The sequence below is a fragment of the Myotis nattereri genome, assembly GCF_964212035.1.
Source record: "Myotis nattereri genome assembly, chromosome: 8".
Classification (NCBI taxonomy): Eukaryota; Metazoa; Chordata; class Mammalia; order Chiroptera; family Vespertilionidae; genus Myotis; species Myotis nattereri.
The window spans coordinates 34311660-34328418 of NC_138083.1; the positions used below are offsets into that span (position 1 = coordinate 34311660).

General features: G+C 43.2%; 1 protein-coding gene across 1 annotated transcript in view; it reads left to right on the top strand.

Annotated features, from left to right (window-relative positions):
- Nucleotides 1-16140, top strand: part of KIF3B (kinesin family member 3B) — a 47087-nt gene extending 30947 nt beyond the window's left edge. Inside the window, exons 3-9 of the mRNA XM_081097573.1 lie at nt 2697-2798; nt 3013-3135; nt 3242-3360; nt 7893-8006; nt 8636-8741; nt 11857-12035; nt 12709-16140. Of these exons, the coding sequence (XP_080953699.1) occupies nt 2697-2798; nt 3013-3135; nt 3242-3360; nt 7893-8006; nt 8636-8741; nt 11857-12035; nt 12709-12805 (840 nt within the window). The 3' untranslated portion in view covers nt 12806-16140. The remainder of the gene's footprint in view (nt 1-2696; nt 2799-3012; nt 3136-3241; nt 3361-7892; nt 8007-8635; nt 8742-11856; nt 12036-12708) is intronic.
- Nucleotides 16141-16759: the final 619 nt, after the last annotated feature.

Consider the following 16759-nt stretch of genomic DNA (forward strand, 5'->3'; position numbering starts at 1 on the left):
TTCTTTTGGTTTTGCGTTCCCAGTAGCTCCATGATATCCAGTGCCCAATAAACATTTGTCGAATTGTATTGAATGAAGAGGAAGAAGGTTTTCAAATTTAGAAAATTTAAATATTGAATTCATAGTAAGAATAATTATTGCATATGTGCAAGGTATAAAAAGCAGCATTAAAACTAACACCATACTACCCTCCATCGACCCAGTGTAAGAAATAGGACAACCACCATATCTTTATGAAATCTTGGTGTCCCCTCACACCCACCAGGTAATCATTATCTTGGATTTGTTGGTTAATTTCCTTTATAGTTTCCCATATATGTATATATCTCTAAATAAAAGATAGTTTTAGTTTCACATTGTTTTTGACTTTTATATAAATGGATTCTCACTGCTGCAATTTGCTTTTATTCACTCAATGTTATGATAGTGAGATTTATCCACATTGATGCCTATAGCTGTGATTCATTCATTCAATATTACTGTTCTGAGAGTTGCATGGTAGTCCATTCTTCTGAGAGAGTGGGTTGTTTCCATTTTCTGCTATAAACGTTCTTGTACTTGGCTCCAGGAGAACAGGTACATACAAGAATTTCTTATCTGACACTGCTAGGTCCTAGAATATGTGCAGCTTCAACTTTACTAGATGAGGACAAGTTGTTTTCTAAAGTGGCCCTGTGAGTTGAAACTTCTACCAGGAACATATGAGTTCAGGTTGCTCCTCATCCTTACCAACACTTAGATTATCAGACTAGTTTTTTTGTATATCTAGTGAATATAAAATGGTAATTTGTGGTATATATATATATACTAGTGTGTGTGTGTGTGTGTGTGTGTGTGTGTGTGTGTTTTAATTGATTTTTAGAGAAAGAGAAAGGGAAAGAGGGAAGAGAGAGAGAGAAACATTGATGTAAGAGAGAAACATGAATCGGCAGTCTCCTGCACGCCCCATACTGGGAATAGAGCCCACAGCCCAGGCATGTGCCCTGACCGGGATTCAAACAGACAACCCTTCAGTGCACAGGATGACACCTAACCAACTGAGCCACACCATCCGGGCTCATTGTGGTTTTAACATGCAGTGCAGTGGTCACACAATATACAGGACGGTTTCATCACTCCCCAAACGCTCCCTGTAGTCAGTCCCACCCCCCAACCTCCAGCTGTGCAGTTGCTGACCAGTATTCTAGAGCAAGGAGGCTCCCTGTGTTGAACCGTCTTCTGGTGGCAGTTACTGCTCCATCAGGTGCCTGGACCCTGGGCTGCCACCGGGCGTCCATGGCAGAGGAGGGTGCAGAGCTCACCCTGGAATCCTCGGGTGACCACTGCCTGACCACAAGCCAGAATTCCTCTGGCACGTTGGGTTCTAGCTCATTGGATTTATGCACACTTTTTATTTCTGCTCTAAAATGTATGCATGCTTATTTAAAAGGGACAAGTGACCTCTCTCTCCTCTCCCCTCCCCTTGCTATTTGAAGCCATACTTTGTCTGTGGCTTATGGTAGCCCTCACACAGAGCTGGGTACTAATTTATTTTCAGAGACAGGGGTCCTTTCTAGGACTCTCAAGACCTGATGCAAAAATGGATTCATGTACAACACAATTAGGAGATGACTCGGTTTCAGGGAGCAGCTTTCTAAAGGGGTTCCATTGGTGTTCCAGACACTGCCCCACCCCCCTCACTCCTGCACTGGAAGGGTAGCTGGGAGTGCCTGTGTTTGATTTGCATGCTGTGTTTTAGGATCACATCTGTTATCCAGGCCCAGGAACACCTACAGTCTCTAAACTATCTAGTGTATTTAGGCAACTCTCAGAGCCAAATGTGGCCGGACTCAGCATTACTGCTCCCTTTGGGCGCCGTCAGTCCCCCCGCCTCTGACTCCCGTCTCACCAGGATCTCTTGGACCCATCTTCCCCTTTGCTCTCCTTCTCCACTACTGCCCTAGCCCCGGCCTGGACCCTCAGAACAGCTGCCTGGCTGGTCTCCCTGCACTTGGCCTGCCCTTCTCCAGTCATTCTCCTTGTGGCATGGAGTCATGTTTCTAAAACACAAATCTGATTGTGTACCGTCATGCTCAAAGAACATGGCCGTGTTTGCTGCAGTTCTCAGGATCACGTTTAGTTTCCCATAACAGAGCTTTGAGGTTGTTGAACTGACTGACCCCTGATTGCTTTGCCAACTTCATGTATCACCACTCCCTACCCTACCCTCTCACACACATTTTTTTCTTGGCTGATTTCTATTTTGACTTTAGCACTCTGTCGATGTCTCTGAGACAGGAACCTTTTCCTGACCCTCCTAAAACCTGAATTCTCTCCCTCCTGTGTGCCTCTCCCATTATTACTTGTTTTTTTTTCCTCATGACGGCTTCTGACACGTAGAGTAAGAACCTGCTTACTTGTCTGTGGCCCTCAGTGGACTCTCGGCTTTGCTATTCACACTGAAACATTTTTTGTTAAAAGAAAGCTGAAGTTCGTGTATGTCTGGAGAAGACGTAGCTTCTGTATTTCCAAGGTGGCGCCCCCTCAGCCCCATCGCAGTGATGAGCAAGACACAGCTGAACACAATGTATTTTTCTCTGGAGCCCACCCGCTTTGCCTCAGTCCAGGAAGAGGGAGAGGCACCGGTAGGAGTTTCCCTCTGAGAAGATACATTCTGAGGGAGACCATTCACAAGATGGATTCTACTTTTTTCTCAGGCCATGGAGAGTAAGCTGCTTGTTGGAGGAAAAAATATAGTAGATCATACCAATGAACAGCAGAAAATCCTGGAGCAAAAACGGCAGGAAATTGCAGAGCAGGTAACTTTTCATTCCTGTTTGGGGAGAATGTGGAGGGTAAGGCACATTAATGCTACCAAGCAAATATCTCTGGTATTAGACTCTTCAGAGGGAATGGAAATGAGCTGTGGTAGCCCCTTCCTAGTGGGAGACTCTGATCTGGAGCAGCCCTGCCCTGTATTCTTGTGTAGACATTGTCTCTAGGCAAGCTGATGAATTTTGGAATATTGCTCAGAAACGTCGAGAAAGAGAAATCCAGCAACAGATGGAAAGTCGAGATGAGGAGACCTTAGAACTTAAAGAGACCTACAGCTCATTGCAGCAAGAGGTGGACATCAAGACCAAAAAACTCAAAAAGGTATCAAAGGAACCGGGCCAGGCAGAGGTGTCTTGAGACTTGGGGGAAGGGAGAGCTCGTTGTCTGGCGGGCCACCCTCCTCATCTGCTTCTCCCCTGGGTCCCAGCTCTTCTCCAAGCTTCAGGCAGTGAAGGCGGAGATCCATGACCTCCAAGAAGAGCACATCAAGGAGCGTCAGGAGCTGGAGCAGACTCAGAATGAGCTCACCAGGGAGCTGAAACTCAAGTAAGTTCTGGGCCCTCCATGGCGCCCCCCAGCCACTTGCTGGGTTGTTGTTTGTTAAGTAAGAAATACTTCCCTGAGGACAGGGTCCCTTCTCTCCAGCTCATCTCCTGTCACTTTGTCCTCTAATGTTGAGAAAGTCACTTTTGTCTCTGGACTTCATCTGTGAAGGGAATGATTTCACCAGATGATCTCCAAGCTTCCTTCCACTCTGCTTTCCTGAAGCCTTTCAGGACTCTGGCCTCACCTTTATCTATTAATGAGAAGGAATCTTTTATTAACTAGAATTTTCTGAATGGTATAGAGAACACCCAAATACCCATCACCCAAATTCAATGATAAAGCATCTTTTGTCATCTTTCATAAAAGTATTTTTTTAAATATATTTTTTATTGATTTCAGAGAGGAAGGGAGAGGAAGAGAGAGATAGAAACATCAATGATGAGAAGGAATTATTGATTGGCTGCCTCCTGCACGTTGGACCGAGCCGCAACCCAGGCATGTGCCCTTGACCGGAACCGAACCTGGGGCCCTTCGGTCCGCAGGTCGATGCTCTATCCCAGCCGTGGGCAAACTACGGCCCGCGGGCCGGATCCAGCCCATTTGAAATGAATAAAACTAAAAAAAAAAAGACCGTACCCTTTTATGTAATGATGTTTACTTTGAATTTATATTAGTTCACACAAACACTCCATCCATGCTTCTGTTCCGGCCCTCCGGTCCAGTTTAAGAACCCATTGTGGCCCTCGAATCAAAGAGTTTGCCCACCCCTGCTCTATCCACTGAGCCAAACGAGGCAGGGCCATAAAAGTATTTTAAAGCAAACCTTACCTCATGTTATGTCACTCCTGCATACTTACATGACCACAGTGCAATTTTTAAAAAGCTTTCTTGAAATATAATTCACATGCTTTACAGTTCACCTATTTAAAGTATACAAGTGAGTTTTTAAAAACTATATATTTATCCCGGCCAGGTAGCTCAGTTGGTTAGAGCATTGTCCCTATATGACAAAGTTGTGGGTTTCAGTCCCCAGTCAGGGCACATACAAGAAGCAACTGATTAATGCATTAATGAGTGGAACAACAAATTGATATTTCTCTCTCTCTCTTGCTCTCTCTCTCTCTCCTCTCTCTGCTTCCTTCACTCTTTTGCGCCCTTCCTCTCTCAAATTAATTATATATTTAGCCTGGCCAGTGTGGTTCAGTGGTTGAGCATCGACCCAGGCACCAAGAGGTCACTGGTTCGATTCCTGGTCAGGGCACATGTCTGGGTTGCAGCTCAATCCCCAGTAGGGGGCATGCAGGAGGCAGCGAGAAACATCGACTGGTTGTGTCATGCATACAACATGACTGGGAATCAAACCGGTGACCTTCCTGGGTATATATATATATATATATATATATATATATATATATGTATATATATGTGTATATATATATATATACATATATATATATATATATATATATATATATATATATTGATTTCAGAGAGGTAGGGAGAGGGAAAGAGAGAGAGAAACATTAATGATGAGAGAGAGTCATTGATTGGCTGCCTCCTGCATGCCCCACACTGGGGATCGAGCCCGCAACCTGGGTATGTGCCCTGACTGGGAATTGAACCATGACCTTCTAGTTCATAGGCTGATGCTCAACCACTGAACCACGTCAGCCAGGCCCAAACCGGCGACCTTTCGATGCATGGGAAAATGTTCAACCAACTGAGCCACACTGGCCAGGGCCATTTCCGTATAAATTTTAAGATCAGCTTGTCAATTTCTGAAAAAAAAGCCAGCTGTAATTGTAATAGGGACTGTGTTGAATCTGTAGATCAATTTGGAAAATATTGTCATCTTATCAATATTGTGTTCTGACCCATGAATATAGGATATCTTTCTATTTATTTAGAATTTCGTTTTCTGTCAAAAATGTTTTATAGTTTTCAGTGTACAACTACTTGCACTTCTTTTGTTAAATTTAAACCTAAATATTCTATTTTTGATGCTATTTATATGGAATTGTTTTTTTAATTTTCTTTTGGTACTACTGTTGATTTTTTATAGAACATATTGTCTTTCCACCTAACAAAATCAACATTAAGTTTCTTAGTATTTTCTCATACTCTGTCCATATTCAGATATTCTCAGTTTGTTCATATTCAGATCTATATGTGGACCACATATTGCATTTGGTAATTATGTCTCTTAACTTTATTTTAATGTGGAGCAATCCATTTCTCTGTTAAGAACTTATCTTCTAGCCCTGAGCAGTTTGGTTCAGTTTGGATAGAATGTCGGGCAATGGACTGAAAGGTCCCGGATTTGAGTCCGGTCGAGGGCATGTACCTTGGTTGCAGGCTCGATCCCCAGTGTGGGGCGTGCAGGAGGCAGCTAGCTGATCAATGTTTCTCTCTAATCGATGTTTCTAACCCTCTATCCATCTCCCTTCCTCTCTGTAAAAAATCAATAAAAATCTATTTTTTAAAAAAAGAACTTATCTTCTAGTTAACTTGTTGAAAAAGTTGGGTCAGGTAGCCTGTAGAAAAATCTCACATTCTAGATTTGTTGGTCTGCTTCTTCATAGAGTTGTCTAATTTGTGTCTCTGTCTCCCCTTTTTCCTTTAACTGAAAGCTAGCGCTGAAACACTGGTTCTCAACATAGAAATCATCTCAGGAGTTTGTAAAGTAATGATTCTTGGGCCCCACCCCAGAGATTTTTATTTCATTGCTCTGGGGCAGGGTCCTTAAACTTTAGCAGGCACCGAATCATCTGAAGGGCTTGTTAAACACAGGTGGCTGGGCCCCATACCCAGAGAGCTTGATTCGGTGTCTGGCGTGGGGCCTGAGAATTTTCCTTTCTAACAAGGTCTAGTCGTTGCTCCTGCTGGTTCGGTGAACATACTTTGAGAACCATTGATTTGTCATGGATCTGGGCAAGATGTGTTCAGAACTCTCTAAATGATATTAATGTGCAGCTTGGCTTGAAAACCATTGACCTAATAGTTTCAACCAATAATGATCTTTGTCTGGATCTTTTATTTCATTAGGACTTACAAAATGATGTTTTTCTGTATCAGTCCTTCCACAGCATTAGCTGGAATTTTTCTTTAAAGAAGAACTTTTCAAAGGGATTATTTTAACAACCACGTTTTAAATTTTAAAAGAAGCCCTTAAAATTAAATGAGTGGCCTTGGCCAATGTGGCTCAGTTGGTTACAGTGTCATCCCATACACCGAAAGGTGGCAGGTTAGATTCCCCTAAGGACACATGCCCAAGTTGCTGGTTCGATCCCAGTCGGAGTGCACAGTAGGCAACTGATTGATGTTTCTTTTTCACATCAATGTTTCTCTCTCTCTCTCTCTCTCTCTCTCTCTCCCTCCTTCTCTCCCTCCTTCTCTCCCTCTCTCCCTCCCTCCCTTCCTCTAAGATCACTTTTTTTATAAAGGGTTGAAATTAAAAAATATTAAATGTATGTATCAGTCCTCTTTCTAGGTATGCACACCTGGAAAAGAGATCAGAACAAAATATGCCAAAATATTAATAATAGCTATTTCTGGATAGTGAAACTATGTGTAATGATATTTTTTCAAAATTTCTAATGTGTAAATAGGCCCTTTAAAATCAGAAAAACAAACAAATATATGTTGTGAAAAATAATTTCTTAAATGTCAAGATTTTAAAATGAAGAGAAAATTTCATCCCTCCAGAATACTATATTTTTTCCTTAATGAAGGCATTTTTAGCTTTTCTTTTGAATAAACAGTGAGTCAGTCTGTTTTTTACACCCAGTACCCTTCACCTCCGGTGTTTGTTGTGCGTCCCTCTCACATTAACACCCCTTTGGCATTGTTCTGTCCTGAGGTTCTGAAAGAGTGAATGCAGAAATGTGGCAGGAGACAGTCATCATCACCATGGTGAGACACAACCCGGTGGTCTCCTCTTTCATTGTTTGCCTGTTCCCTGGATGCTTCTGACACAAACTCTTCTCAGGAATGGTTCTCATTCTGAGAAGTCTAAGGGACTGAAATGTTTGGTCCTACTCTTTGTCCTAGTGATTAGAACGTGAAATTTTCCATCTCTGGCAACAATCCAGGGGATTGGAGGAAGCAATTTAATTTCTAATCTGTTTTCAGCATGTTGGAAGTTAATGAGCTGGGTTAGCAGTACCAGTGTTCCTCCAAAAGGTACTTCAAATAGCACAGGTTCACTCTAGTGTAGTCCAGGTATCATCTCCCTCTTCAGTTCTTTCAGCTCCTCGAGCTGCTTCTCCTTATTCCTCGGGCAGACCACTGTCAGCACCTGTCATACCTGATGCTGTACCGTTCGTTACCTCTCTGTCTCGGGCAGGGACCAAGTGTCATTCATGTCTGGTCCCAGTTCTTTGTATGATGGCAGGTTCATGATACCTGCTTAGTGAATGTTTGCTGAGTAACCTGACTTATCTAATTACTCACTACACATGGGACCAGATAGCGAACACTCCATCTGTATTATTTCTCTATTTGTATTCACCCCTGTATGTGTGCTCTTACAGGCATCTTATTATAGAAAACTTTATCCCTCTGGAAGAAAAAAGTAAAATTATGAATAGATCCTTCTTTGATGAAGAGGAAGATCATTGGAAATTACATCCTATAACCAGACTGGAGTAAGTACTATTGACTTTAAGTAGGCTTTAAGGTGGGCAGGAGGGAAGGAATGTTGGCAAGCTGGACTTGGCCAGAGGGGTGTGGTAAGAATGCAGTTTCATTCATTTAAAGTTGGAACCAGCTGCATCTCTGCTTTTGTGATGGCCATAGTTCCATAAGATAAAAGTTTGATGAGTACGGTATTAGACCTGGGAGACTTTGTCACAGTGAACTAGTGACCTTTCCTGAGTTCCTCATTTCAGCTTCCCCAGCTGTCAAGTGAAGCAAGATAGGCCAGATGAGGGGCAATAGGCAGGTGTGATCTTGTGTGTCAGTCTGACACCGTTTTGAGAAGGACTCTCAGTGTAAGTCTGGGTCCTGCTGGAAAAATGGAAGATGTCTGCCAAGGACACAGGGGTGGGGAGTGTTGACAGCTATGTTTCATGCCTACCATCTCAGACGGCAACTCAAGCAGAAAGTAGAAGCAGCTCCTGTGTCATTTCCATGTCAGCCTTCAATCCAGGGAGTCACTTGTTTCAGGTTCTCGTTAGCAGGCTCAGAGTCTTCTGAGTGCTGGCTCCACAGTACCGATCCTGGGGCTGTGGACCACACGCCAGCCAGGCCTTTAACCACTGCAGTGCATTTCCAGGAATCAGCAGATGATGAAGCGGCCCGTCTCAGCTGTGGGATATAAGAGACCATTGAGCCAGCACGCAAGAATGTCCATGATGATTCGTCCAGAGGCCCGATACAGGGTGAGAAGATTGTTCTTGTCTTCCTTTCCGCTCTCTTTTAGAGGAGTTTAGGCACCGTTCTGCAAAGCCACAGAGTTTTCATCTGACTCTTTCCGGAGGCACCTGAGGAAATTTATATTAATGTAACAACATTTTAAAAAATAGATTTTTTTATTGATTTCAAAGAGGACTGGAGAGGGAGAGAGAGATAGAAACATCAATGATGAGAGAGAAGCATTGATTAGCTGCCTCTTGCACACCCCACAGTGGGGATCAAGCCCACAAACGGGGCATATGCCCTAACTGGGAATCAAATTGTGACCTCCCGGTTCATAGGTAGTGCTCAACCACTGAGCCATGCTGGCTGGGCTTAATATAGCAATTTTAGCAAATAACAAATAACAAATAATTATAAATAAAAAGGTAAAATAGAACGAGATTTAGAAAATCAGGACTAGGGAAGGAGGAGAGTATAAGCATCCTGTCCGTAATGGCCAATAAATATTAACGATAAGTTTTTAAATGGCTCTGTGGGCCCAGTTGGTGTGGCTCAGTGGTTGAGCATAGATCCATGAATCAGGTGGTCATGGTTTGGTTCTGGGTTGGGGCACATGCCCTCGTTATGGGCTAGATCACCCGTAGGGGGGCGTGCAGGAGGTAGCTAATCAATGATTCTCATCATTGATGGTTTCTATCTCTCTTTCTCCCTCTCTCTGAAATCAATAAAAAATAAAAACAAAACAAACAAAAAAATTTAAAATGGCTCTGTGAAGCCATAGCCGGTTTGGCTCAGTGGATAGTGCATCAGCCTGTGGACCGAAGGGTCCCAGGTTCGATTCTGGTCAAGGGCACATTGGTTGCAGGCTTCTCTCCCTGGCCCGGGACCGTGGTTGGGGCCTGTGCAGGAGGCAACCAATCAATGTTTTTCTCTCACATCAATGTTTCTCTCTGTCTTTCCCTATCTCTTCCACTCTCTTAAAAGTCAGTGGAGCCCTAACCGGTTTGGCTCAGTGGATAGAGCGTCAGCCTGCAGACTGAAGGGTCCCAGGTTCAATTCCGGTCAAGGGCATGTACTTTGGTTGCGGGCACATCCCCAGTAGGGAGTGTGCGCAGGAGGTAGCTAAATCCATGTTTCTCTCTCATCAATGTTTCTAACTCTCTATCCCTCTCCCTTCCTCTCTGTAAAAAATCAATAAAATATATATATTTTTAAAAATCAGTGGAAAAAATATCCTCAGGTGAGGATTAACAAAAATGGCTCTTTGGGAAGACTGGGAAGAACGTTGGTGTCAGTGATAGGAGATGGAGATGTGTTAAAGAAGTTACGGTACTTCCATTTAACATAATGTGGGTCAGTCAGGAAGTAATTGAAAGTGCCACAATAAAGACCTGTTTAATGACCCAAACATATAATAATACTGAATGAGCTATTTATAAGCATTTGCTGTGTGCCAGGCATTCTACTCAGTGCTTTATTGCTTTCTCTACTAAACCCTCCCACCTACTCTATGCAGTAGTCCTTAGTAGGTAGCTGGTAAATGGAGGAACCAGGAGGCATGATGTATTGTTAAGTTATAAAACAATTGGTTCTGCAAGTGTATATATGAATAAAAAAATCTGGGACAAAATATATCAAAATGTGAACTGGTTATCTCTGGTTATTAGAAGTACACTCAATTTAAATTTTCTTCTTTTTGCTAATCTGTATTTTATAACTATCTGTGGGGAACCTGTATAATTTTGATAATGAAAGGTTTTTATTTAAAATATATTTGAGTCTCCCTTGGCAGCCAGAGTGAAACAGATTAGAATTAGTTAGCTCCTCAGGTGCTGCCTTCCTGGCACTGAGTTATTTAAAATAAAACAAAAGCAAAAAAGATGTATTGGATGGAGTTTTATATAGTGGAAGATGAGTAATGTGTCAGACAGAATCCTCAGAAGCATTTTTATAACAGTTTCAGAAGGTGCATATCTTGCCGGTTATTTCATGTCTTAAGCCAAAAATATGCTTTTAAAGCCTACAAATCAAATATGTAGATTTCCAGGGGACAAACCTGATCCAAAGGTAGAATTTAAAGCTGTGGCATGCAGGTGTTTTTAGCAATAGACCCAATCCATTAAGAGAAATTTTAAGCAGTATCTCAGTATATAAAATTGAGAAGTAAAGCCACTCCCTCTCCTCACCTTCTCCCAGTGACCCCTCCTACCCGCTCTGGAGTGCTGGGGCCTGAACTCTGCTGAGTGGGAGGAGCTGGAGGACAGGATGTGTAACCTGGGTGCTCTTCTGATATGCATTTGCCTCGGTATGGGGGAGCTCAGAAAAGGCCCACCACCGGGTAGCAAGTGAAGAAATCCCTCCACAAGGCCAATTATGAAGCGGGCCCTGACTGATTATTCTTTTTATTATTTATTTATTTTTCCAAACTGATTTTTCAAATGTGGTTACATGCACATACACTACCACACACACCCTCCACACACATACACCATCCCTGCCCTCTCCCCTTGGCAACCAAAACATTCATCAAAGCTGCCTTAGGTGGTGAGATTATTGGCGATTACTATGTTCTTCTTTATATCTTTTTGTATTTTTTACATTGTCTTCAACAAATGGGTTTTACTTAATTTATTATTATTCCCCTTAGGCAGTGATGGCGAACCTATGACACGCGTGTCAGAGGTGACACGCGAACTCATTTTTTTGGTTGATTTTTCTTTGTTAAATGGCATTTAAATATATAAAATAAATATCAAAAATATAAATCTTTGTTTTACTATGGTTGCAAATATCAAAAAATTTCTATATGTGACACGGCACCAGAGTTAAGTTAGGGTTTTTCAAAATGCTGACATGCCAAGCTCAAAAGGTTCGCCATCACTGCCTTAGGGTATAATACATGTTCATTGTTTAAAAAAATTTTTTTAAAGGAAAATAGTGAAGAGCCTATAGAAGAAAATAAAAAGCATCTAATCCCACCAGGAAAAATGTTATAAAACTACATCACTTCTAGGCAGGAACTTGGTAAGCTCTGAGTAGCAAGCAATTTGCAGTTCTGCTTTTGGAGGGGGTCTACTTTGCTTGTACTCTGTGTCTGATTGGAAACCAACCTTGCTGGTTATGGCTGTGCTTCTGCAGGCAGAAAACATTGTGCTGCTAGAGCTGGACATGCCCAGCCGGACCACCAGGGACTATGAGGGCCCCGCCATTGCCCCCAAAGTCCAGGCGGCATTGGATGCGGCTCTACAGGACGAAGATGAAATACAGGTGGATGCATCATCCTTTGAAAGTACTGCAAATAAGAAATCCAAGACCAGGTGAGTGCCTCTTGATGACCTATGTTTAGACAAGGACAAATGAAAGTAGAGGGTGGCAAGAGTGCTTGTTTATCATAAAATGCTTTACAGGATACACCAGAAAATAATGCCATATTACTCCTGGGTTTATTCACTTATTACACAAATATTTATGGTTCAGGCATTATGCCAGGTAGACTGAATACCAGAATGCCGAATGTGCCTGGTTCCTAGTATAAGGAGCGTGTGTTCTAGTGAAACAGGGGACATTTCTTTGGTCCCCACCAGGTACCAGGGACTTAATTTGGTGCTAAATTAGAAATTCTACCATATTAAATTCTGGATTAGAAGTTAAAGGAAACAACTGGGTGTAAAACCAAAAATGGAAGAAATTCTACCTGGAAACTTAATATTTTTTGCCACTTTGGAGAAGACAGTCAAGATTTGATTTAAATGGAAGAACAATGGCTGAGAATCAGAGTCCCTTCTCTGAGGTTTCACTCCTTGGTTGGCAGGTTGTGTTGGCCATGTGCAGAGGGTTGGGCTATGCCATTCTCATGCTTTTACAGCTGAAAGGCCATTGATGAAAGGGCACCTGGAAATGTTAATGGCACTTGGTGGGAAAGGAGTCTGACCTGTGCTGGTGACAGAGATGGGACATTTAATAATGTGAACATGTGCTTGACTTTTGCAGGCCTAAAAGCGGAAGGAAGTCGGGATCTTCCTCTTCTTCCTCAGGAACCCCTGCATCTCAGCTTTATCCACAGTCTCGGGGGCTGGTTCCAAAGTAAAGCCAGTTCCTGCTCTCCTGGGGTTTAAACAGCATTTGCCTTCTGAGAAAAGAGATGAGCAAATACCTGCAGAGAGGACTCCAGCCCAAACTCAGAACATTCCCCTGGGGAGAAGCGATGGCCTCTTTGCAGATTAACCAACTCAATCTGGCTGAAAGGTGCTGGTCCTAACCTGGCATTCAGCTCCTCTGGGCAACGTCCCTTAACTAGCATCTCAGATATGCATGGGTAAGGTAACGTGCGGTAGTCGCAGTGGAAAGCAAGAGGATGACCAGTGACCTTGCTTCCCTTCTCCCTTGCCTTCTCTCCCTTCCTTTCCCTTCCCTTCTCCTCTCTCCTTTTCTAGCCTGTTCTTTACACTGGGCTCCCTTCTTGCTGAACAATAGGGCAGAATCAGGAGTCACCTTAGCAGGACCAAGTCTTTAGAGCCTCAGGATAAAATAACAGTGAGGTTGAAAAGTGGAAGCCCTAGAACTTGAACACATGCTTGTTCTTGTAGGTTGAAAAAAATCTCCTTTGGATCCAAACCCCAGTGGGCATGATCCATGCTCCTCAGTAAGAAGGGGATCCATCTTTGGGATCTGCTGAATGAGGAAATGTTTTCCAAGGAAGCTACCAATTTCACTCCTGAGGGATTAATGTTGGAAGCAGCAGAAATCACATTCCCTTTGCCTCCTTGGAGAGTTCAGAGAAACAGCTTCTTTAAAAACCTCAAAACCATGACCATCCTGTCAAAGACATAAATCTGTAAGCTGATGCCATGTCCGTACACCGTGTCATTTTACTCTTCATGTGTCACCATCTTTAGCCAAGCGTGTGTGCTCTGAGCATCCTTCCGAGGCCCACCTCCTCCCGGGCATGCTCTACAGAGGGCCTGTTTGTGGGAGAAGGGAGGCTGGCTCTGCCTTCTCTGTTTGGACATAAGTAGGGGGAATGAGACATATGGTGGCACTTTTGAATTCCCCACTTTGTCCCATATTTACGGAGAGAGCATAAGGGTGCTAGGCAGATGCAGAGACATGAGGCTCAGTGCAGTGTGAAGGGAAGACAAAGGTGGGAGCAAATGAACCTGCCTGCCTTCAGCTGAAACTCACCAAACCCTAGGGTGGCGGCTCTCCCAGGCAGAACCTAAAGGGTGGCTAGGAGGTGCTGTGTGATTGCATAGGCTCAGAGGAGAGTTAGAAGTTCCCCGTTTACATATACTAGTTTGGTTTATAAGTTTTAGTTCTTTGTATTATTGAAATTGAAAGCTTCATTTTATGTTGGTCATTAGGTGAATGTTACTCCTTTTTCCCCCAAGAGAAACTCGTAAGTGTGTGTGGATGTGCAAGCACAGTGGTGCCTGTGTTCTTTGAGTGTGTCCATGTGTGTCTGTAAGAGAAAGATAGAGACCAAGAACTTGCCCGGTTTTAGAAATACACTAATGTACAGTTGTTGCCTTTGTCTGTATTAAAGGCCCATTGAATGACTAATGCAGTTGGAAGGACTCCCATGTGGGTGTCTGAGTCCACGAGCCCAGTCTGGGGGCAGTGTGAGTCCCCAGGTCTGCCCCCCTGGTGTACCTTGCTGGCATGGTGCCTCAGGAAGGTGGCGACTCAGGTGGGCCTTGAGTTATATTTTTACTCAGCTGCTCAGTCCCCAAGGCACGTTTCTGGATCAGAACCTGTGGGAAAGAGGAGGTACCAAGTGCAATGTCACAGCATTCTACAAATGGAGATCTGTCATCTGGCAGCTTATCTCCTTTTTAGTTACTATTCTTTCTGAACCCAGGGTCCTTTTCAGTAATTCCCAGAACCTGATGGAGACTTCCCTCATCTTCCTTGGGATCAAACCCTGCTTCTCTCTTATTTACTAAGACTTTACCAGTTTGAATAGGAACCACATGACCAGGTGGTAACTTAAGATGGTTTTCTGCCAGTTATACCTGTCTCTTGCCCCCCATTTTTTCAAAGCTAGTATGAATTCTATAGGCTGAAAATATTCATCTGGCAAGTTTGAGAATTGAACACTGCAGATAACACGATACCTTAATACTGATGTCTCAAGGTGGCTATTCTGACCAAGGGTGGTTGCGTGACCATAGAGCTTTTCTAAGAAGGCAAAAGAAAGCTAAGTTGACAAGCAGGGCTAGTGAAACAACTTGCCTTGTACTCTTCTGATGGTCTGTGAACAAAGTAGAGGAACACCTGAGTGGAGGTGAAGCTGTCGCTTCCCAAGCAGTCTCCGGTGCTTTTCTTCTCTCACAGTGGATCCGATAAATATTTGAATAGAGCAGATAGCAGAACATAAACTGCTGTGTTGGGCTCTGAATTGAGCCAAATGTGTGGAGGACCTCCCAGGCCCACTGAGGGACCAGGTTTCCTGTCTGTAGTCATGCTAGAATGTTCCAAGCCATCTGAGGGCCAGCAGCAGTTAGTGAAGTCTGGAAGCCAACCTAACACTAAGAAGATCATCTGAGAGAAGGAGTTTGAGACTGTGTGTGCAACCCTCCTCAGGCGCCGTTTTGCTCTGATCAGTAGGAATGTATCTGGCTTTATATTTTAAAGTCACCTGTCGCCCAGACCCCTGGATCCAGAACCCAAGGCCAGAAATCATAGGCATGAAGCACTTTCTTAAGACTGACTTAACGTTGGATTGTTCCCTATCGAATGCCTGCCTGCATGCTGCTTGAATTGCACCACCCCACCTCCATGACCAAGGGCATCAGAGTTCTGCAGCTCAGGCGTGGGCCCTGGGCTGCTCTCTGCTTTTCCTGTCTGACTCTTGTAAGTCCTCCCTCACTGAATGTAAAATTGTTGCCAAGTTGCTGAGAAGTGTCAATTCCGTTGTTAACATGGGATATCAGTTCTGCCTCACATTTCCCACTAGAGGTCAAGGCTCACTGCAAGTAACACCTTGGGCCATCTGAACACCATCAGTGGACGAAAATGGGGCTATTAATATACTCTAAAAGCCATAATCAAAATGCTCAGAGGGAACTGGATAAGAACAGTGGGCCTGGCTATTGTCTATCTCACAAGGTTTTGTCTTGTACTGTTCAGAAATCTGCCACCTTTCTCCTTGCCCTTGTTTCTTGAATGAAATGCTTTTGAGGTTATTTATGAAATGAGTAATCCTGGTGCAGGAAGGAGGCAGTGGGCTTTATGGCTCTTTAGAGTTAATATAGATCTTGACCTTCTCTTTGGCTACCTTTAGACAAAGAACATGCCAATACTTGGGGCTCTAAGTTTTACAATTGATATTTATTTGTATCATCTCTTTGTCTAGGAATGTAAAAGTGATTCTAAACTAAGATGTGTAATAAAAATCAATCAGATTTATTGTACCTACAAAAAGGTGTCCTCATAAATGACTAACGTTTTTGAAAATGATATGCCTGTGGCTGATACACTGTCACTTTCTTTAAACATTTTAATTTTTCTAGTGAAAAGAGGGTGGGAGTGGAAATGAAGATTGAGTTGGAGTGCTGGTATTTAAAAAATAGAGCAACAAGATAAAGGGACATAAAATGAAGCAAGACAAAGTGACAAGTAAGTGCTTCTCATGTTTTTCCAAGGAGGGTCCTGAGGCCAGCCTAGGCAACAGCCATGACATGTCTTTAAATTTCTTTAAATGCATTACATATTATACTTTAAAATATGTGGGGGTTTTTTTACACAAAAATATTTTTTGTTATTTACCATCAGGAAAAAAAAGAAATACCAGAAATGGGCCATATGTTGGTCTTGTGGCTTCTCATATTCTCAGGCCTGTGGAAGTATATCCCTGGGGGGTTGTGCTTCCTGGTTGAGACGTAGGGACTGAGTAGAGAGGGCACAGACCCTGGCCTCTGTGCTGTGTCTGAATTCTGGTTGTGTCTGCTTACTAACCATGTGACTATGAGGAATTTAATTTACCTCTGTGAATCTCGGGGTCCTTGCCTGTAAAATGGGGTGATAATCCCTGCCTTGCAGG